General features: G+C 39.0%; 1 protein-coding gene across 1 annotated transcript in view; it reads right to left on the reverse strand.

Moving 5' to 3' along the window:
• CATSPERE (catsper channel auxiliary subunit epsilon) overlaps positions 1–14,532 on the reverse strand; it is a 239,501-nt gene that overhangs the window by 51,333 nt on the left and 173,636 nt on the right. The window contains exons 13-17 of the mRNA XM_019920606.3: positions 13,088–13,163; positions 9,104–9,156; positions 6,977–7,027; positions 6,544–6,577; positions 6,396–6,475 (exon numbers count right to left, since the gene is read on the reverse strand). Coding sequence (XP_019776165.3) covers positions 6,396–6,475; positions 6,544–6,577; positions 6,977–7,027; positions 9,104–9,156; positions 13,088–13,163 — 294 coding nt within the window. The remainder of the gene's footprint in view (positions 1–6,395; positions 6,476–6,543; positions 6,578–6,976; positions 7,028–9,103; positions 9,157–13,087; positions 13,164–14,532) is intronic.

The following is a 14,532-nucleotide window of genomic DNA, read 5'->3' on the forward strand; positions in this document are numbered from 1 at the left end:
CAGTCTGTTGCATTACCATATTCAGAATGACTGATTTTAAACTTTTCTCCCTTTATTAAAGAAAGCTCAACTGTAACATGTAAACTGTAAACTTGAATTGTAAACATGCTGATATCTTTTATCCTAAAAAAAGAAACCTCATGATTTTGTGTTTTACTCTATAGGTAAATTTCAACCAAAAGTTGAAAAAGTGTAGGCTACATTTTGCCCCTACATAAAAATCTTTGATTTTGCAAACGCCCTGCAATCTGACTTCTGTCTGTTCTCATCATTTCATAGAAACTACTCTTATAAAGTTCACTAATGCTATTCTAATGTCAAATCCAATGGACATTTTTGGTGATGGTTTAGTAGTCTCTCTGAATTTGACTCTTTTACTCATTTTTTCTTAAAAAATCCTATTGTGAGCTTCACTGGTGGCGCAGTTGTTGAGAGTCCTCCTGCTGACGCAGGGGACACGGGTTCGTGCCCCGGTCCGGGAAGATCCCACATGCCGTGGAGTGGCTGGGCCTGTGAGCCATGGCCGCTGAGCCTGCGCGTCCGGAGCCTGTGCTCCGCAACGGGAGAGGCCACAACAGTGAGAGGCCCGCGTACTGCTAAAAAAAAAAAAAAAAAAAATTCCTATTGTGGGGAGGGGGGAGGGTAAGCTGGGACAAAGAGAGAGTGGCATGGACATACATACACTACCAAATGTAAAATAGATAGCTAGTGGGAAGCAGCCGCATAGCACAGAGAGATCAGCTCGGTGCTTTGTGACCACCTAGAGGGGTGGGATAGGGAGGGTGGGAGGGAGGGAGACGCAAGAGGGAAGAGATATGGGGATATATGTATAGCTATAACTGATTCACTTGTTATAAAGCAGAAACTAACACACCGTTGCAAAGCAATTATACTCCAATAAAGATGTTAAAAAAAACCCCAGAAAACCAAAACAAAATAAATAAATAAATAAAAGACAAAGAAAAAAAATTCCTATTGTCTTTGCTTCCACAATTCCACATTATCTATGTTGTCCTTGTGTTTCTCTGAATGTTTTTTTCTGGCTCTTATTTCTAGACTCTTTTTTCCTCTCACCATGTTTGAATATTGGTTTTTTTTGTTTGTTTTTTAGTAGCGTAAATCTTTGGCTCATAACTCTTATTTTCCATATTACGGTTAAAATGAAACAAAACTTTTTTTTTTTTTTTTTTTTTTTTTTGCGGTATGCGGGCCTCTCACTGTTGTGGCCTCTGCAATTGCGGAGCACAGGCTCCGGACGCACAGGCTCAGCGGCCATGGCTCACGGGCGCAGCTGCTCCGCGGCATGTGGGATCTTCCCAGACCGGGGCACGAACCCATGTCCCCTGCATCGGCAGGCGGACCCCCAACCACTGCGCCACCAGGGAAGCCCGAAACAAAACTTTTGATACTTCCTTTTATGTGGAGGGAGCTCAATGAGTATAACATTCTTGGTCTATCTTTGCTCTTCTATTCACTTTGCCCCTTGGGAAGTGGGTTGACTTAAATGATTGATAACTTAGAAAAGAATAAGCTGGGCATGCTTGGCTTAGCTTCACATTTTTCTTCTTATGAGTGAATTTCTTGTAGGATAACATGTTCTTTTCTCATTTGTTATACATTTAAAGTGCCTCCAAGATGAGAGACCAACAGTGGATCAACAATATGTGTGACTGGGGAGATGATTCTTTTTAACCCTTTTAGGTATAGTATTAGTGGTGTAGTATCAGGAAGTTCACTTTCTGCAAATGTAAGCTACATCTGTCAATATATACTTTTTGTCAGTAAAAAGTGATGAGTAATAACATTCTTCTTCTGACCCATATTATTCAACTCACTCAGGATTTGGTCAGGGAAGAGGGGTACAATTGGACCTCCTATGTACCCCAACAATTCTTTATGATCACCCACAACAATTCTTAATATCACAAAATTTTTATTGACTTCCAAATATATCTCTAGCTCAGACAGTTTACGTGAACTTCAGATGCTTCAGTTTAACATTTTATTGCACATCTCCTTCTGGATGTCACACAGACTCAAATTCAAAATGTCTAAAAATCAACTAGTCATCTTCCCCTGTAAGCATACCCTTTATTCTCTATTTTATATTACAATTGATGGTATTAAACTTTGTCCAGTTTAGGGAAGCCATAGACATAAAATTCATGAGTTCATTCAGCAAATATTTATTGATTGCTTACTATATGCTAGTCAGTGATCTAGGTGCTGGAGGATATAGCAGTGAACTAACTAAATAAAAAGCTCTTCTCTATGGAACTTCCATTATAGTAGAGGAGAAAAGACAATACACAAGTTAAATAAGTAATTTGTTAGGTGGTAATAAATACCATGAACAGAAAAGACAGGTGAGGAGTGAAGGTGGTGCAGAGGCAGCTTATAATTTTAAACATGACAGTCAGCATAAGTCTCTTTAAGAAAATGACATTTGGGCAAAGACTTGAAGGAAGTGAGAGAACAAACTAAGTGAACATCTGGGGAAAGAGCATTGCAGGCACAGCAAGCAGCAGGTACAATGGCCCTGAGGTGGGAATCTGCTTGGCTTACCTGAGGGACAATAAGGAGGCCAAGTGAGTAGAATGGAGTAAGTGAGGTGAAGCTCATCAGGAGAAAGGTAACAGGGACAGCAGATCACATAGAGCTTTGTAAATCAGAGTAACGACTTGGCTTTTACTCAGTGATTATACATTTTGAGCTTAGGAGTGATGTGCTCTAACCATTTTAAATGATTCACTGTTGCTGCTATAGAGATGCAAGGGTGGAAGCAGGGAGACCAACAGAAAGGCTATTTTAATAATCCAGGCAAGTAGTGATGGCTTGGATCAGGGTGTTAGCAGTTCAAGTGGTGACAAATAGTCAGATTCTGTAGGTATCTTGAAGATAGAGCCAATAGGATTTACTGATGTATTGAATGAAAGATATAAAAGGAAGAGTGGCTGGGGTGATTCCAAAGTTTGACCCAAACAGCCAGAAGGATAGGGTTGATATCAGTTGAAATGAGGAATGCTATTGATGGAGCAGATTTTGAGGGTAAGATCAGGAGTTCAGTTTTGAACAGGTTGTTTGATATATCTAGGCAATATCTAAGTAGAAAAGTGATTTATGTATTCAACATCTATGTGGATTTATGGGTCTGGAGTTCAAGAGTTTTGCAGACACTGTTAGTGCTCACCAAATAACCCTGTGCCTGTTTACATTTTCTAGCCCACCTTGGAGTTAGATTAGGGCTATGGCATTAGGTTCCAGATAATTGGATGTGGGTGGAAATGATGTAAACCACTTCTAGGCCCAACCCTTTAAGATATCCCAGGAAATCCTCTAGTCTTTTTTTTTTTTTCCAGTTTTCCCCTTTCATAGTGGTAGTCTAGAAGGCCGTGTCAAGATGATGTAGGTACGAAATATGTCAGACTATGACATGAAAAAGGTTAAGCACAGAGATGCCAGGGTTTTTTACTGCAGCATAGCCTAGCCGTATTTGACTAATACAATGGAGGATATTCAGGCTGAAGATACAGTTTTGGGGTTTATCAATATATTGAGACATTCGAGTCCATGAGACTGGATGGCATCACTGAAAGAGAAAGTTGAAGTGGAGAAAAGAAAAGAAAGCTTTGAGCCTTGGGGCATTCCAACATTAAGAAGTCATGGAGAAAAGGAGAAACTAAGAAATTAAGGAGGAGCTATCAGTGAGGTAGCAGGAAAAGTAGGAAAATGTGATATCCTGGAAACCCAATAAGGAAAATATTTCAAGTAGGAGGAAATAATCAACTGTCAATTCTTGTTAATGAGATCAAGTAAGATGAGACCTGAGAATTGACCACTAAGTTTAGCAATACGGAGGCCAAGGCTGTTGGTCACATTGGCTAGCAGTGCCAATGGAGTGGTGGGGGTAAAATCCTGACTGAGAAAGATTTGGGAGAGGATAGGAGAAGAGCTGGTGACAGTGAGTATAGTAGCGAGAAGGGTAGTGGGGTCAAGAGAGGGTTTTTGTTTTGGTTTAGGTTTTGGTTTTGGTGACGGAAAGAATTGCATATTTGTATGATGATCCAGTAGACAGGGTAAAGTTGATGATGCAGGAGAAAGAGGGGGCAATTTCAGGAACAGTGGTTTTAATTAGGAAAGGGTGTAGGTATCCAGTTCACAAATGGAGGGACAGGCCTTAGATACCCATATACTTTATCTATGGTGACAGGAATACAGACAGAGTTAATGGGCACAGATGCTTGAAGATGGATAGATAACAGTAGTAGAAGTTTGCAGAAAATCTCTCCTGATTGATATTACCTTTGACTCATTCATCTTCCTCATTCTCTCTTTCCCTCATCACTCACATCTATCAATTATCAAGCCCTGCCTGTCACTATGAGTAATTTTCTCATAAGTGATTCCTCTTTTTTGTCTTTGTTGCTATCTCAGTCATTTGTTTTTTTTTTCCTCCCTGGACTACCAGTACAGTTTACTACCTGGTCTCCTTACTTAGACATGTTTCCCTGAAATTCATCTTCTATACTTCTTCCAGAGAGAACTAGCTAAAGCAAATATTTAATCATGCCACTCTACCATAAGAATGGATAGAAAGTCTTCCATGAGCTGGACTCTACCTAGCTAGTTTCCCAGCCTTTTCTACTGATACATGATGCCTCACTATGTGCTCTGATAACATTATACCATTTGAACTATGAAATTTCTTCCTCTAACTATCATTTTTGCTTGAAAGGCTTACTCACTGGAGTTCCCTTTTACCTTCCCCACTTCTCCTTCTCTTCTCTGCCTTCAGCTAGATATTCGTTATAATTTAAGACTCAGTGACTCAGCTCAAATGCTCTGGGAACACTTTCCAGAGCCCCTCTCCCTTTTATAGCTGAGTTGGATTCTTTTCTTTTCAGTTTCAATACCAACCACCCATGTCATTTCTTTCTATTGTTCCATTTAGCATATCAGTTCATATCTAATTTATCAGACTCTTGAGCTCTTGAGAGCAGAAATTCTGGGTTAGTCATTTTTGAATTCCCAGTACCTAGCACAGTAATTGGTGCAAAGTAGGTGTTTAATAATGATGATATGAACTGAAGAGTGCACTTCTCTGAGAGAGAACATTGAGTTTTTTTTTACCACTGGAGGATTAGGCACTAGATAAAACAAACAAAAAAAACAAAGAAAAAAACTAGGTCTCAGCAGGGGAAGGAGTGCCTAGGGTGCCCAAGAAAAGAAGTGGCATGATTAGATGTCTAGAAGATTGAAACTAAAGAAGATAGCAGATTAGCCTGATTGCTCAGAGAACCCATGACAGAGGGATTGTAGGAGGGTAACATAAGAGGGTTAGGGCAGAGCACAGAATCTTAGAACTGTCATAGATGAGAAGTGGGGGGCAGTACGTGCTGGCAGAGGCCTTCTGGATTCCAACAGGGAAAGCTCTGATGGCAAAACTAAATTGGAGTGCCTGATTCATTACTTCACACCTACACACCCTAAGAGATCTCAGAAGCTGTCTTCAGCCTGAGGGCCCCAAAAGCTGAAAGCATTGACTAAAATTTTGAAGTTTTGCTCATAGGAATTTCACTTCCAGTAATTTATCCTCATGGCAGTAATTATCCTCTGCCATGAGGATAAATTTACTGGACAAATTTACTGGATAAATTATCCAGTAATTTATCCTCATGGCATATCTGGACTAATGTCCATACATTTATATAAATGGATATTCACCACAATTTTGTTTATAATAGCAAAAAAAAAAATAGAAACCTAGGTCACTTGTCTCATATTTTTCTATATTTTTAATTTTGTAACAAGCTTTGTAACTTTTTTATAATCATAAATCTAGAATAAAGTCAGAGAAGCAAGCAAACTAGCACAAAATCACTTGGAAAAGCCTTCCTTGTAGCATTTTATTCATTTTTTTTATAAAACATTATTTATAAAAATTAAGTTAGAGATAATATTTTTGAAATCTCCCCACGTACTATTCCTTACTAGTAATCTAGTTTCTCTCTTTGCGAGCATTCAGTTATTATTGGCACATGGAAAGAAAAGTCATGTCACCAGGGGGAGATAGTTCCTATAACAGGGAGGGGCGCTGAAGGTTGGGGAGAGATTTAGAGAGGATAAAGCAGGGGTTAGGAGACTGTCTGCATCCATGAGAGGAGTCTCAGCTCTCTTACCTACTTATGTCTCAACTTCTAAATTGTAATCTCCCTCAACATGCAGGGACCATGGACCATCCAACTTTCCATAACTAGTACTGAAAACCTAGTGTTGCATATATTTGGGTGCTCAAAAATATTTATTATTAAATGCATGATTAATTAGGCTTCTTTTCATACTTTTATTTTGAAACTTTCAAACTAAGTTAAAATTTTTAGTGAGAATATACTTACAGTTGAACCACAGGGTGAAACTTTTCTCTGAAATCAACTCTCAGTGGGCAGCCATATTTTTCCCAATTATATTTTACTCTCTGGAAAAGGAAAAATGCTTTAGTTATTTTCTATATTTGGCTGATTGACAAAATTATAGTTTTCTTACCAAGTGTTTAGATGGTTGATCCCTCAGATATGACCTGTAAAAAGACACTTTCATTACTTAGAATCTTTCCTCTTCTCAAACTTAAAAATTAAAACCACTACTTTGTTTGGGTAAAGAGGTATCACAAAAGTCAAACAGATAACCATAATTACAAAATACTCCTAAAATATGTGGAGATTAAACAACATACTTCTAAATAACACGCGGATCAAAGACAAAATCTTAAGAGAAGTTAGAAAATATGTTCAACTAAATGAAAACACAACTTATCAAAATTTGTGAGGTGCAGCAAAATCAGTGCCTAGAGGTAAATTTATAGCAATAAATGTATATATCAGAAAAGACTGATGATAATAGGAATAAATACTGATTCTAAATTATTGATACTACATTAATATAAAACTCAATGTTTATGTTAAAAAATACTTCTTACTTTTCAATGATGTAAAAAAAATCATGCTGAAGGCATTCTTTTTTATCAAATCTACAAAAAATAAAACATAATGAAGTTGTAATATCATCATTCCTTACTTACTAGCACAAACATTTAATCATTTAACTCAGTGATTCTTGAACTCGAAAGTATCACAGAATCATCACTTATTGAATTAGAATCTTTGGGGTTGGTGTGTAGTCCTAGCATTTCTATTTTTAAAACTCAGCTTCACAAATGTTTCTGAATGTACCAGAATTTGAAATATACTGATTTATCTCTTATATTTGATACATGTGAAAATTTGTAGAAAATCCATCAAAGTAAAGACAAATTTCTTTGGACTGTTTCATTCTTAATAATTTTTTAAAACACAGAGTTCTAATTGCTACTAGAGACTCAGTTGCACAGGTAAGGATCTATTTTAAGAATTCACATAATTTCTAGTTAGGGTTTATGCAGACATAAGGCTATCATGGTCTATAAAATGATAGAGTTTTTAGTAAGTTAAATTATTCATTTGACCATTTTTGCTGGCTGCTTCCAGTGTGACTCAGAAGGAACCCCAGTCACTGCTGTGTTTATATAAATATTGGAAGACTAGGACCACCTCCCACCCTGAATTCAAATTAGACCCCAAGAGATGCCCTCCTTCAGTGACAACTCTCCTATCAGAAGTATCATTGGCCCCATAGGTATCCTTTGCTGATTGTGAAAACTTAGACCAACCACAACCTGAATCCAAGAAATTAGGGTCATTTTTAGAGTTCCAGAGCAGTGGGTCATTGACTGAGAGATCTGGAAAGAGGTCCTGAAATCTGTGTTTTCAGACATGCTCTCCAGGTGATTCTGGCGAGCAACCTAGTTTGACAATTGCTCTCTAAACCTTCCCAGAAACAGATTGATTCAAGCTGTTTTGCATCTCACTGAAGAAGGAAATCTTCATGCAATGATACTGCATGCAGGGGTACTGGGAATTGATTTTGGTAACATGTTGCTTAGAGCAGTTATTCTCAAATTTTAATGGCCCTACTAATCTTGGAAATTTTGTTAAAACAGAGGTTCTGACTCAGCAGGTACGAGGTGAGGCCTGAGATTCTGCATTTCTAATAAGTTCCCAGGTGATGCCACTGCTGGTCCATAGTTTATACTCTAAGGAGCAAGGATGTAGACCATCCCAGAAATAAGATGCTATAAGCTGTTTAATTCCGTTAGCCTTTGTGTTTTCTGGAAAAGGACTTACGGGAAATGCAAATTCCTTGCTGAATGAAATGGGAATATTTAATTATCTGTCCGGCAACTGATTTTAACAATTTACTACTCAAAAGCTTATTAGAATGACAGATGAATAGACCTTTGTTTTGGATGAGAGCAAGCCACTTCATAAATAGATTCAGATAAGAGTCAATGTTACCCCACCCTCACCCTAACCACAGGAAATGAATTTCAATACATTTTTGTCTCCATTATACATTCCACCTCAGTTAAACATATTTGTGTATGCTGACCTTTATTCTCTCCCATGCAGAAGAAAGAGCTGTGGATGACACAAGTTCCAGTGTGCTTCATTGTGAACCATAGTAAAAATCAATAAAAGTCACACCTTGGGATTCTCTGAAGGAAACACTTGTGGTTCTGTTAGGTTTGCTCTAAAAAACTTTCTCATGGAAAAAGGTGCAGGAAACTGAGGCTTCTCTCTTGTGGTTACAAGCAGTTCTCTGACAGAAATGAAATTATAACTGGTTTGAGTAGGATGGACAACAGAGGTAAGTTTTTCTCCCTCTCATTTCTCTGGAAATGAGTTGTACACTGAAGAGCTGAGGGAGGTAATGCAAAGGATGGAAACTGGCTTATGAAAAGGGAAGGTAGAGAAAAATGCTGGTAATGGAGATAGAGGTTAAGTCTGTCTGATCCAAATGTAATATTTGAATATGATTCAAATGTAATATTTGACTTGGCAAAAAAGTTCAAACAAGTCAGGTTTGGACAAATTATCAACTTATAATGAATGGATTTCATATGGACATGTCAGTCATTGGGCTAATATTATTGCTAGTAATTACCGTATAGTTCACCATTCGTTTTTAAACATAAAGAATAAGACAAGTCAAATGCAAATATACTTGCCCTTTAACAGCAATGAATTTATTAGCATCACAGCCAACAGATATTTGGAACACCTAAAGTAAAGTAATTTAGGTGATGAGTTTAGTGGTTCTAATTCACATGATCTAGAATATTACTACAGCTAAAAGCAATTACATTTTAGATTTGAAATAACCTTTTAAATGTAGAGTTTTGTTATACTGCTCTGTGCTGTTTTCCTCCTTCTTCGATCACTTTTTTCCTTCTTTGCTTCCTTTCACCCTTACTGCTCACAAGGCCCAAAGGTTGGGTCTCTGCTTTCTTACTTCGATGTGATCGCTCACTACTACCTCTGCAACCATGACTATCAACTCTGTAGTTCCAGCTTGCACCTGACTCACATGGCAGGTTTCTGTAATAGTGAGTGGGCCAAAAAATTTGTCCAGGTTTTTCCGTAAGATGTTATGGAAACACGAATTTGACTTCTTTTTAGAGTCAGGGTCCTGGTTCTTCCTCAACTGGGATAAGCTACCTATATTTCTACCTGGCTCCAGGACACCTTACTCACTACTGTCTACCCTGCCCACCTCTCCAACCCCCACCCCAGGCTTTCTAATTGGGATTTAGATACTTGCCTTCTGTTTTAAACATGTCCTGTATGTTGCATATTTCCACAAGGCAAATCTAAAAACACCCTTGGGGATCAGGAGGCTGGGGTTAGAGAATGATGTCCAGCCAAGCTTGATGGATTTAAAGAATTGCACCTGCTAAGCCAGGAGCTTTCAGTCTTCATTTGAAAGGCATGCTCCACAGCAGGAGTTCATGGATTTTATTTCTTGAACTATCTGACCTCACCCATAGGACCTGATTTGTTCTCTCAACAACTCTACCCACAGTCCTTGCTGTCCATCATTATTAAATCTTTTCCCATCAAATGTGTTTAGAAACATGTGTCTGCCCTTTATCTTTACTAAATTATCCATATATGGTACATGGCTGGCTGAGGTCCTCAAGTTTTTCATAGTTAGGACACGCCATCACTTGATGATCTTATTTGTAACATCTCTTCTTTTATGGGTCTTAGTTCACAGAAATCATTCCTAGTCTCAGAATTAACAACCATGACTCAGATTAAAATACATGAGTTGACCTGCAGGTGGCTCTGGAACAGGAGCATGGGTACAGAATGTGGGAAGTATGAATAAGACTGTTTTGTAGGGTACCCACTGCTGGAGGGCTGACACATTTTCCTTGGGACAGGACACCTAACAGAGAAATTCTGACATATAGCCCAAATGAAAACAATGAATGTAGTAGTTTTCTTTATTTAATGTTATTCTCTTAAGTACAGAGACAGGCAAAACTGTTTCTGCCTTAGCTCAGAATCAGACACAGCGTATTCCCTCGAACTGGACAGAACAACTGAACTGAGACAGGAATTCTAAAGGCCTTCAACACAGAAATGTTGGTAGACAATATATTAGACAGAGTGTAGTCATCTGTCCCTGGGAAACTTCATCTTGGAAGGAATTACTAACACCCTCTGAGGACTGGTTTACTAGGGTGGCCTCATTGCATTCTGGTTCTTGGTGTACAGTTAAAAAACTGAGATGCAGCCCTGTTGGTGCTGTCAGTTCTATTTGCTGCTCTGCTGCAGGCTATGAAGACTAAGTAACAAAGACAGCAGGCTCATGTTCAAATGGCTCAGTCCATGGTCCATTTGGTCCAGCAGGTTTAACAAGGGCTTAACTTCATCCAACTAGAGAAGAAGTCTGTGGGCCCTCTGTCTATAATATTTATCTGGGAGGCTGATGACTTGCTTACCAGTGGGGATAGGAGCACAAAGAAGGGTCCCTGTGATTGAGAGCATACCTTGTAGTTGTGTACAGGTTTTTATTTTCTTGGCTAGCTAGAGGACCTACCTCCACAAGGCCACATTTTCCTGTTGCCAAAGGGCTATGGCATAGTCCATTATCTTCTACTATATGGCATACTCTCCATTCTATTTCAGTGGGTGGGTCAATACAAACTACCTGAAATGGGCACAGATGGTGGCTGGATTTGAACGGTCCATGTCTTGGGGTGTGCCAAGGAAGAAACCAGTGATATTAGATAATTACTCTGTGACAGGTATCATTCTGGGAATTTTACACAAATAATCTTATTTAATACTCTCAACAAAGTAGATAACTACTGTGAGATGGATATTATATTTCCCCTTTTACAAATGAGGCAGCTGAGACTGAGTGTTTAGGAGCTTCTTGAAGCCAGTAGGTGGTAGGGCTTGGATTTGAACTCAGGTTAGGTTAACATGCTTTTGTAATGCCTGGGCTGGGCAGGATAGGGTGAATGAGAATCCCTAACAAATCTATAAATTAGACAGGAAAAAGATGGAGGAAACCACGGTGCTTCAGGAAGGCATCTTATATGGAATACGGTAGAGCAGTCGAGGAGCTGAAGATAGAAAATGCAGACCAAGTCTGAGGCAGGAACTCGCTAGGTTGCTGTTTTTTTTGCCTCCTCAGCAGAATTAAGCTGGGTAGGCAGCATGGTGGATAAACAGGGGGAGTGGTCAGTATGTACCTGCAGGCAATTTCCTGGGGAAGCAGTGTGTGTCAGCAGTGCTCAAGGATGGATCACGTTTGCCTCAGTTCAAGGCTCCCTTTAAATTCATGGAACCTTGGGACTTCCCTGGTGGTCCAGTGGCTAAGACTACATGCTCCCAATGTAGGGGGCCTGGGTTTGGTCTCTGGTCAGGGAACTAGATCCCACATGTTGCAACTAAGAGTTCCCATGCCGCAACTGAAAAGATCCCACATGCAATGAAGATCCTGCACGCATCGATGAAGATCCTGTGTGTTGCAACTGAGACCTGGTGCAGCCAAATAAATACATTTAAATTCATGGAACCTTGCCCTGGTAGGAAGAGGTTCTTGGTGCTGGGGTCCTGAAGAGCAGGGACTATGTCTCATTTAACTTTGAATTCTTCATGTAGGTATTCCCCATTGTGCTATGCCTGATATATAGTGGGCGCTCAATATATGTTTATTGATTATTAGTTGGAATGAGAAGGAATAAAGAGAGGAGGCATCCCTCAGTGTGGAACAAAGACTCAAAGGAGGTGGTGGTGGGTGATTGCCTGAACACCCCACTGCTATATCACATTGCTGTGCTTTTGTATATGCCTCTTCCTGCTCAACTTCTACTTACTCTTCAACAATCATTTTACGTATCACCTTCTTTTCACCTTTCCCCTCCCAATCAAAATTGCTTACTTTGTTCTCTGGGCTATTTGGTAACTGTATATCTCACATTCTTTTACACTAGTTTATGTTTTCCCCTTTGGAAGAGACTCTTTTCATCTTTGTAACTCCCATTACTTAGCACACAGACTGAAACATAGAAACGTGGTAGGCACACAATAAAATTTTTTGAATGAAGAAATGATCCAATTTTTTTTTTTTTTTTTGCTGTACACGGGCCTCTCACTGTTGTGGCCTCTCCCGTTGCGGAGCACAGGCTCCGGACGCGCAGGCTCAGCGGCCATGGCTCACGGGCCCAGCCGCTCCGTGGCATGTGGGACCTTCCCAGACCGGGGCACGAACTCGCATCCCCTGCATCGGAGGGCGGACTCTCAACCACTGCGCCACCAGGGAAGCCTGATCCAATTTTTAAAATAAATAAACATAGCATAAATATGGATATGACTGGCAGTCTTCTCTGACAAACCATATCCAACTTTAGCTGTTCTTATTAATTTCAGTTTTCCTCTACACAATTTTATTTATGTTCAAAAACTAATAATTTTACATCTTTGTAAGCATTTATATTCCAATGGTAAACTCATGGAGGGCAGTAATCTAACCTTTTCCAAAGTAAAATTATGCTCTCTCTACAGTGAAACATTACAAAATGTTGCTACATATTAGGGGGAGTGGTATTGAATGGAGTTAATATGTATTATTTAGTTTTACCACCCATGTATTATTGAAGTAAAAATTTCAGTTTTCTACCAATGTCACTTACCTTTTGGGAGACTGGACACGTTTTTGCATGTTCACTAGGTCTAATGTGAACAAGCAGAAGACCTGTGTTCTGGTATCTAGGAGAAACAACACGTACAGGAGATTATAGAATCACAAGGGAGGTAGCCATGAGTGTCCCTTTGTGCAGAACAGATGAAAAGTCCCATTAATATGTTGTGATTGAACTGCCACCCCCCCCCCCCCCCCCGCCACTCATGAGGAATTCTAGAGGCCTGGTGGTGGTGGTGGTGACAGTTCGCAGTTTCTGCTAAGATGCATTGTGGTCATATCCTAAAGTCACTCCCAACTCATGGTATCCCATATTTTGGCCAGCATAGGATAGGCACAAAAGGAAATAAAAATGAGTTTCTATCAGCATTTCAAGCCCTCTGTTTCATTCACACCCTCAGTCTCCTGAGGATGGGGCTTTGCTGCTGACATCTTGCCCTGCTTCCTGACAGTATTACAAGGCCGTAGCCATTGCATAGGTTCCTTCTCTAGCCTCTACAGATTTTTTCCTCCTATTGATAATGCTTTTGGAACAATAGATATTAAGTTATGAAGTTAGTTTTCTGAGCCACATTATGCTGCATAATATGATCTGACTGGAAGCAAAAGAGAGATCAGACATAATGCCTTTGTAGATTATGAAATGCAAGTGAATAATTTTGTGCTCAGGCAAAATAGGAAGGCTCAAAAATTACAGAAGAAAAAAAATCGGAAGTATTATTCCTTCCCTGCCCCTAGTAAGGTTTTTAGTTTTTGAAAAATTTGGGAAAAAAACCCCACAAACACACTAACCACAAACAAATGTTCTTTTCCTTCCAATATTCATTATATTTTAATATTTATCATATATTAAGATATAAAATGTACTAAATAAGTGAGGATACAAATAGCACATTTTTATATTTTTAAATCACTGTACCATATTTCATCAACTCTAAGATACATTTTTTATTTCCTTTAACACCTTTGAAAACAGGAAGCATCTTATAATTATGCCAGCTATGGCTTTTTTCCCCAAATTGATGGAAACTTTGAGTTGATATATTCAGTAATATAGTATAGATCTGTAAGAAAAGGACACCAAAGTAAATATTGCATCTTCAATTTTCTACATAATTTTACTTATAGGTAGATTTTTATTTTTTTTTCTGCCATGGCTGATTTCAAAGCTTTTGGTATTTTTTCTCAAGTCTCGGACTGACCTAAAGTATCCTGGACAATTTGATATATATTGTACAGCAACAGAATTCTGAGTAAATATCCACAAAACCAAAAATATCCAAAGGAACCCACAACATTAGAAGAATCAAGAGAAAAGTTGGTGAGTTAGGGAGGAAGGGATGTATTGAGCCTCTCTTGACTACTGTGTCTAAAGTAGCATTTTTCCTTACACTTCCTGGTCACTCTCTACTGCTTCTTTCTGCTTTATTTTTCTTA

The sequence above is a fragment of the Tursiops truncatus genome, chromosome 1 (assembly GCF_011762595.2).
Source record: "Tursiops truncatus isolate mTurTru1 chromosome 1, mTurTru1.mat.Y, whole genome shotgun sequence".
NCBI lineage: Eukaryota > Metazoa > Chordata > Mammalia > Artiodactyla > Delphinidae > Tursiops > Tursiops truncatus.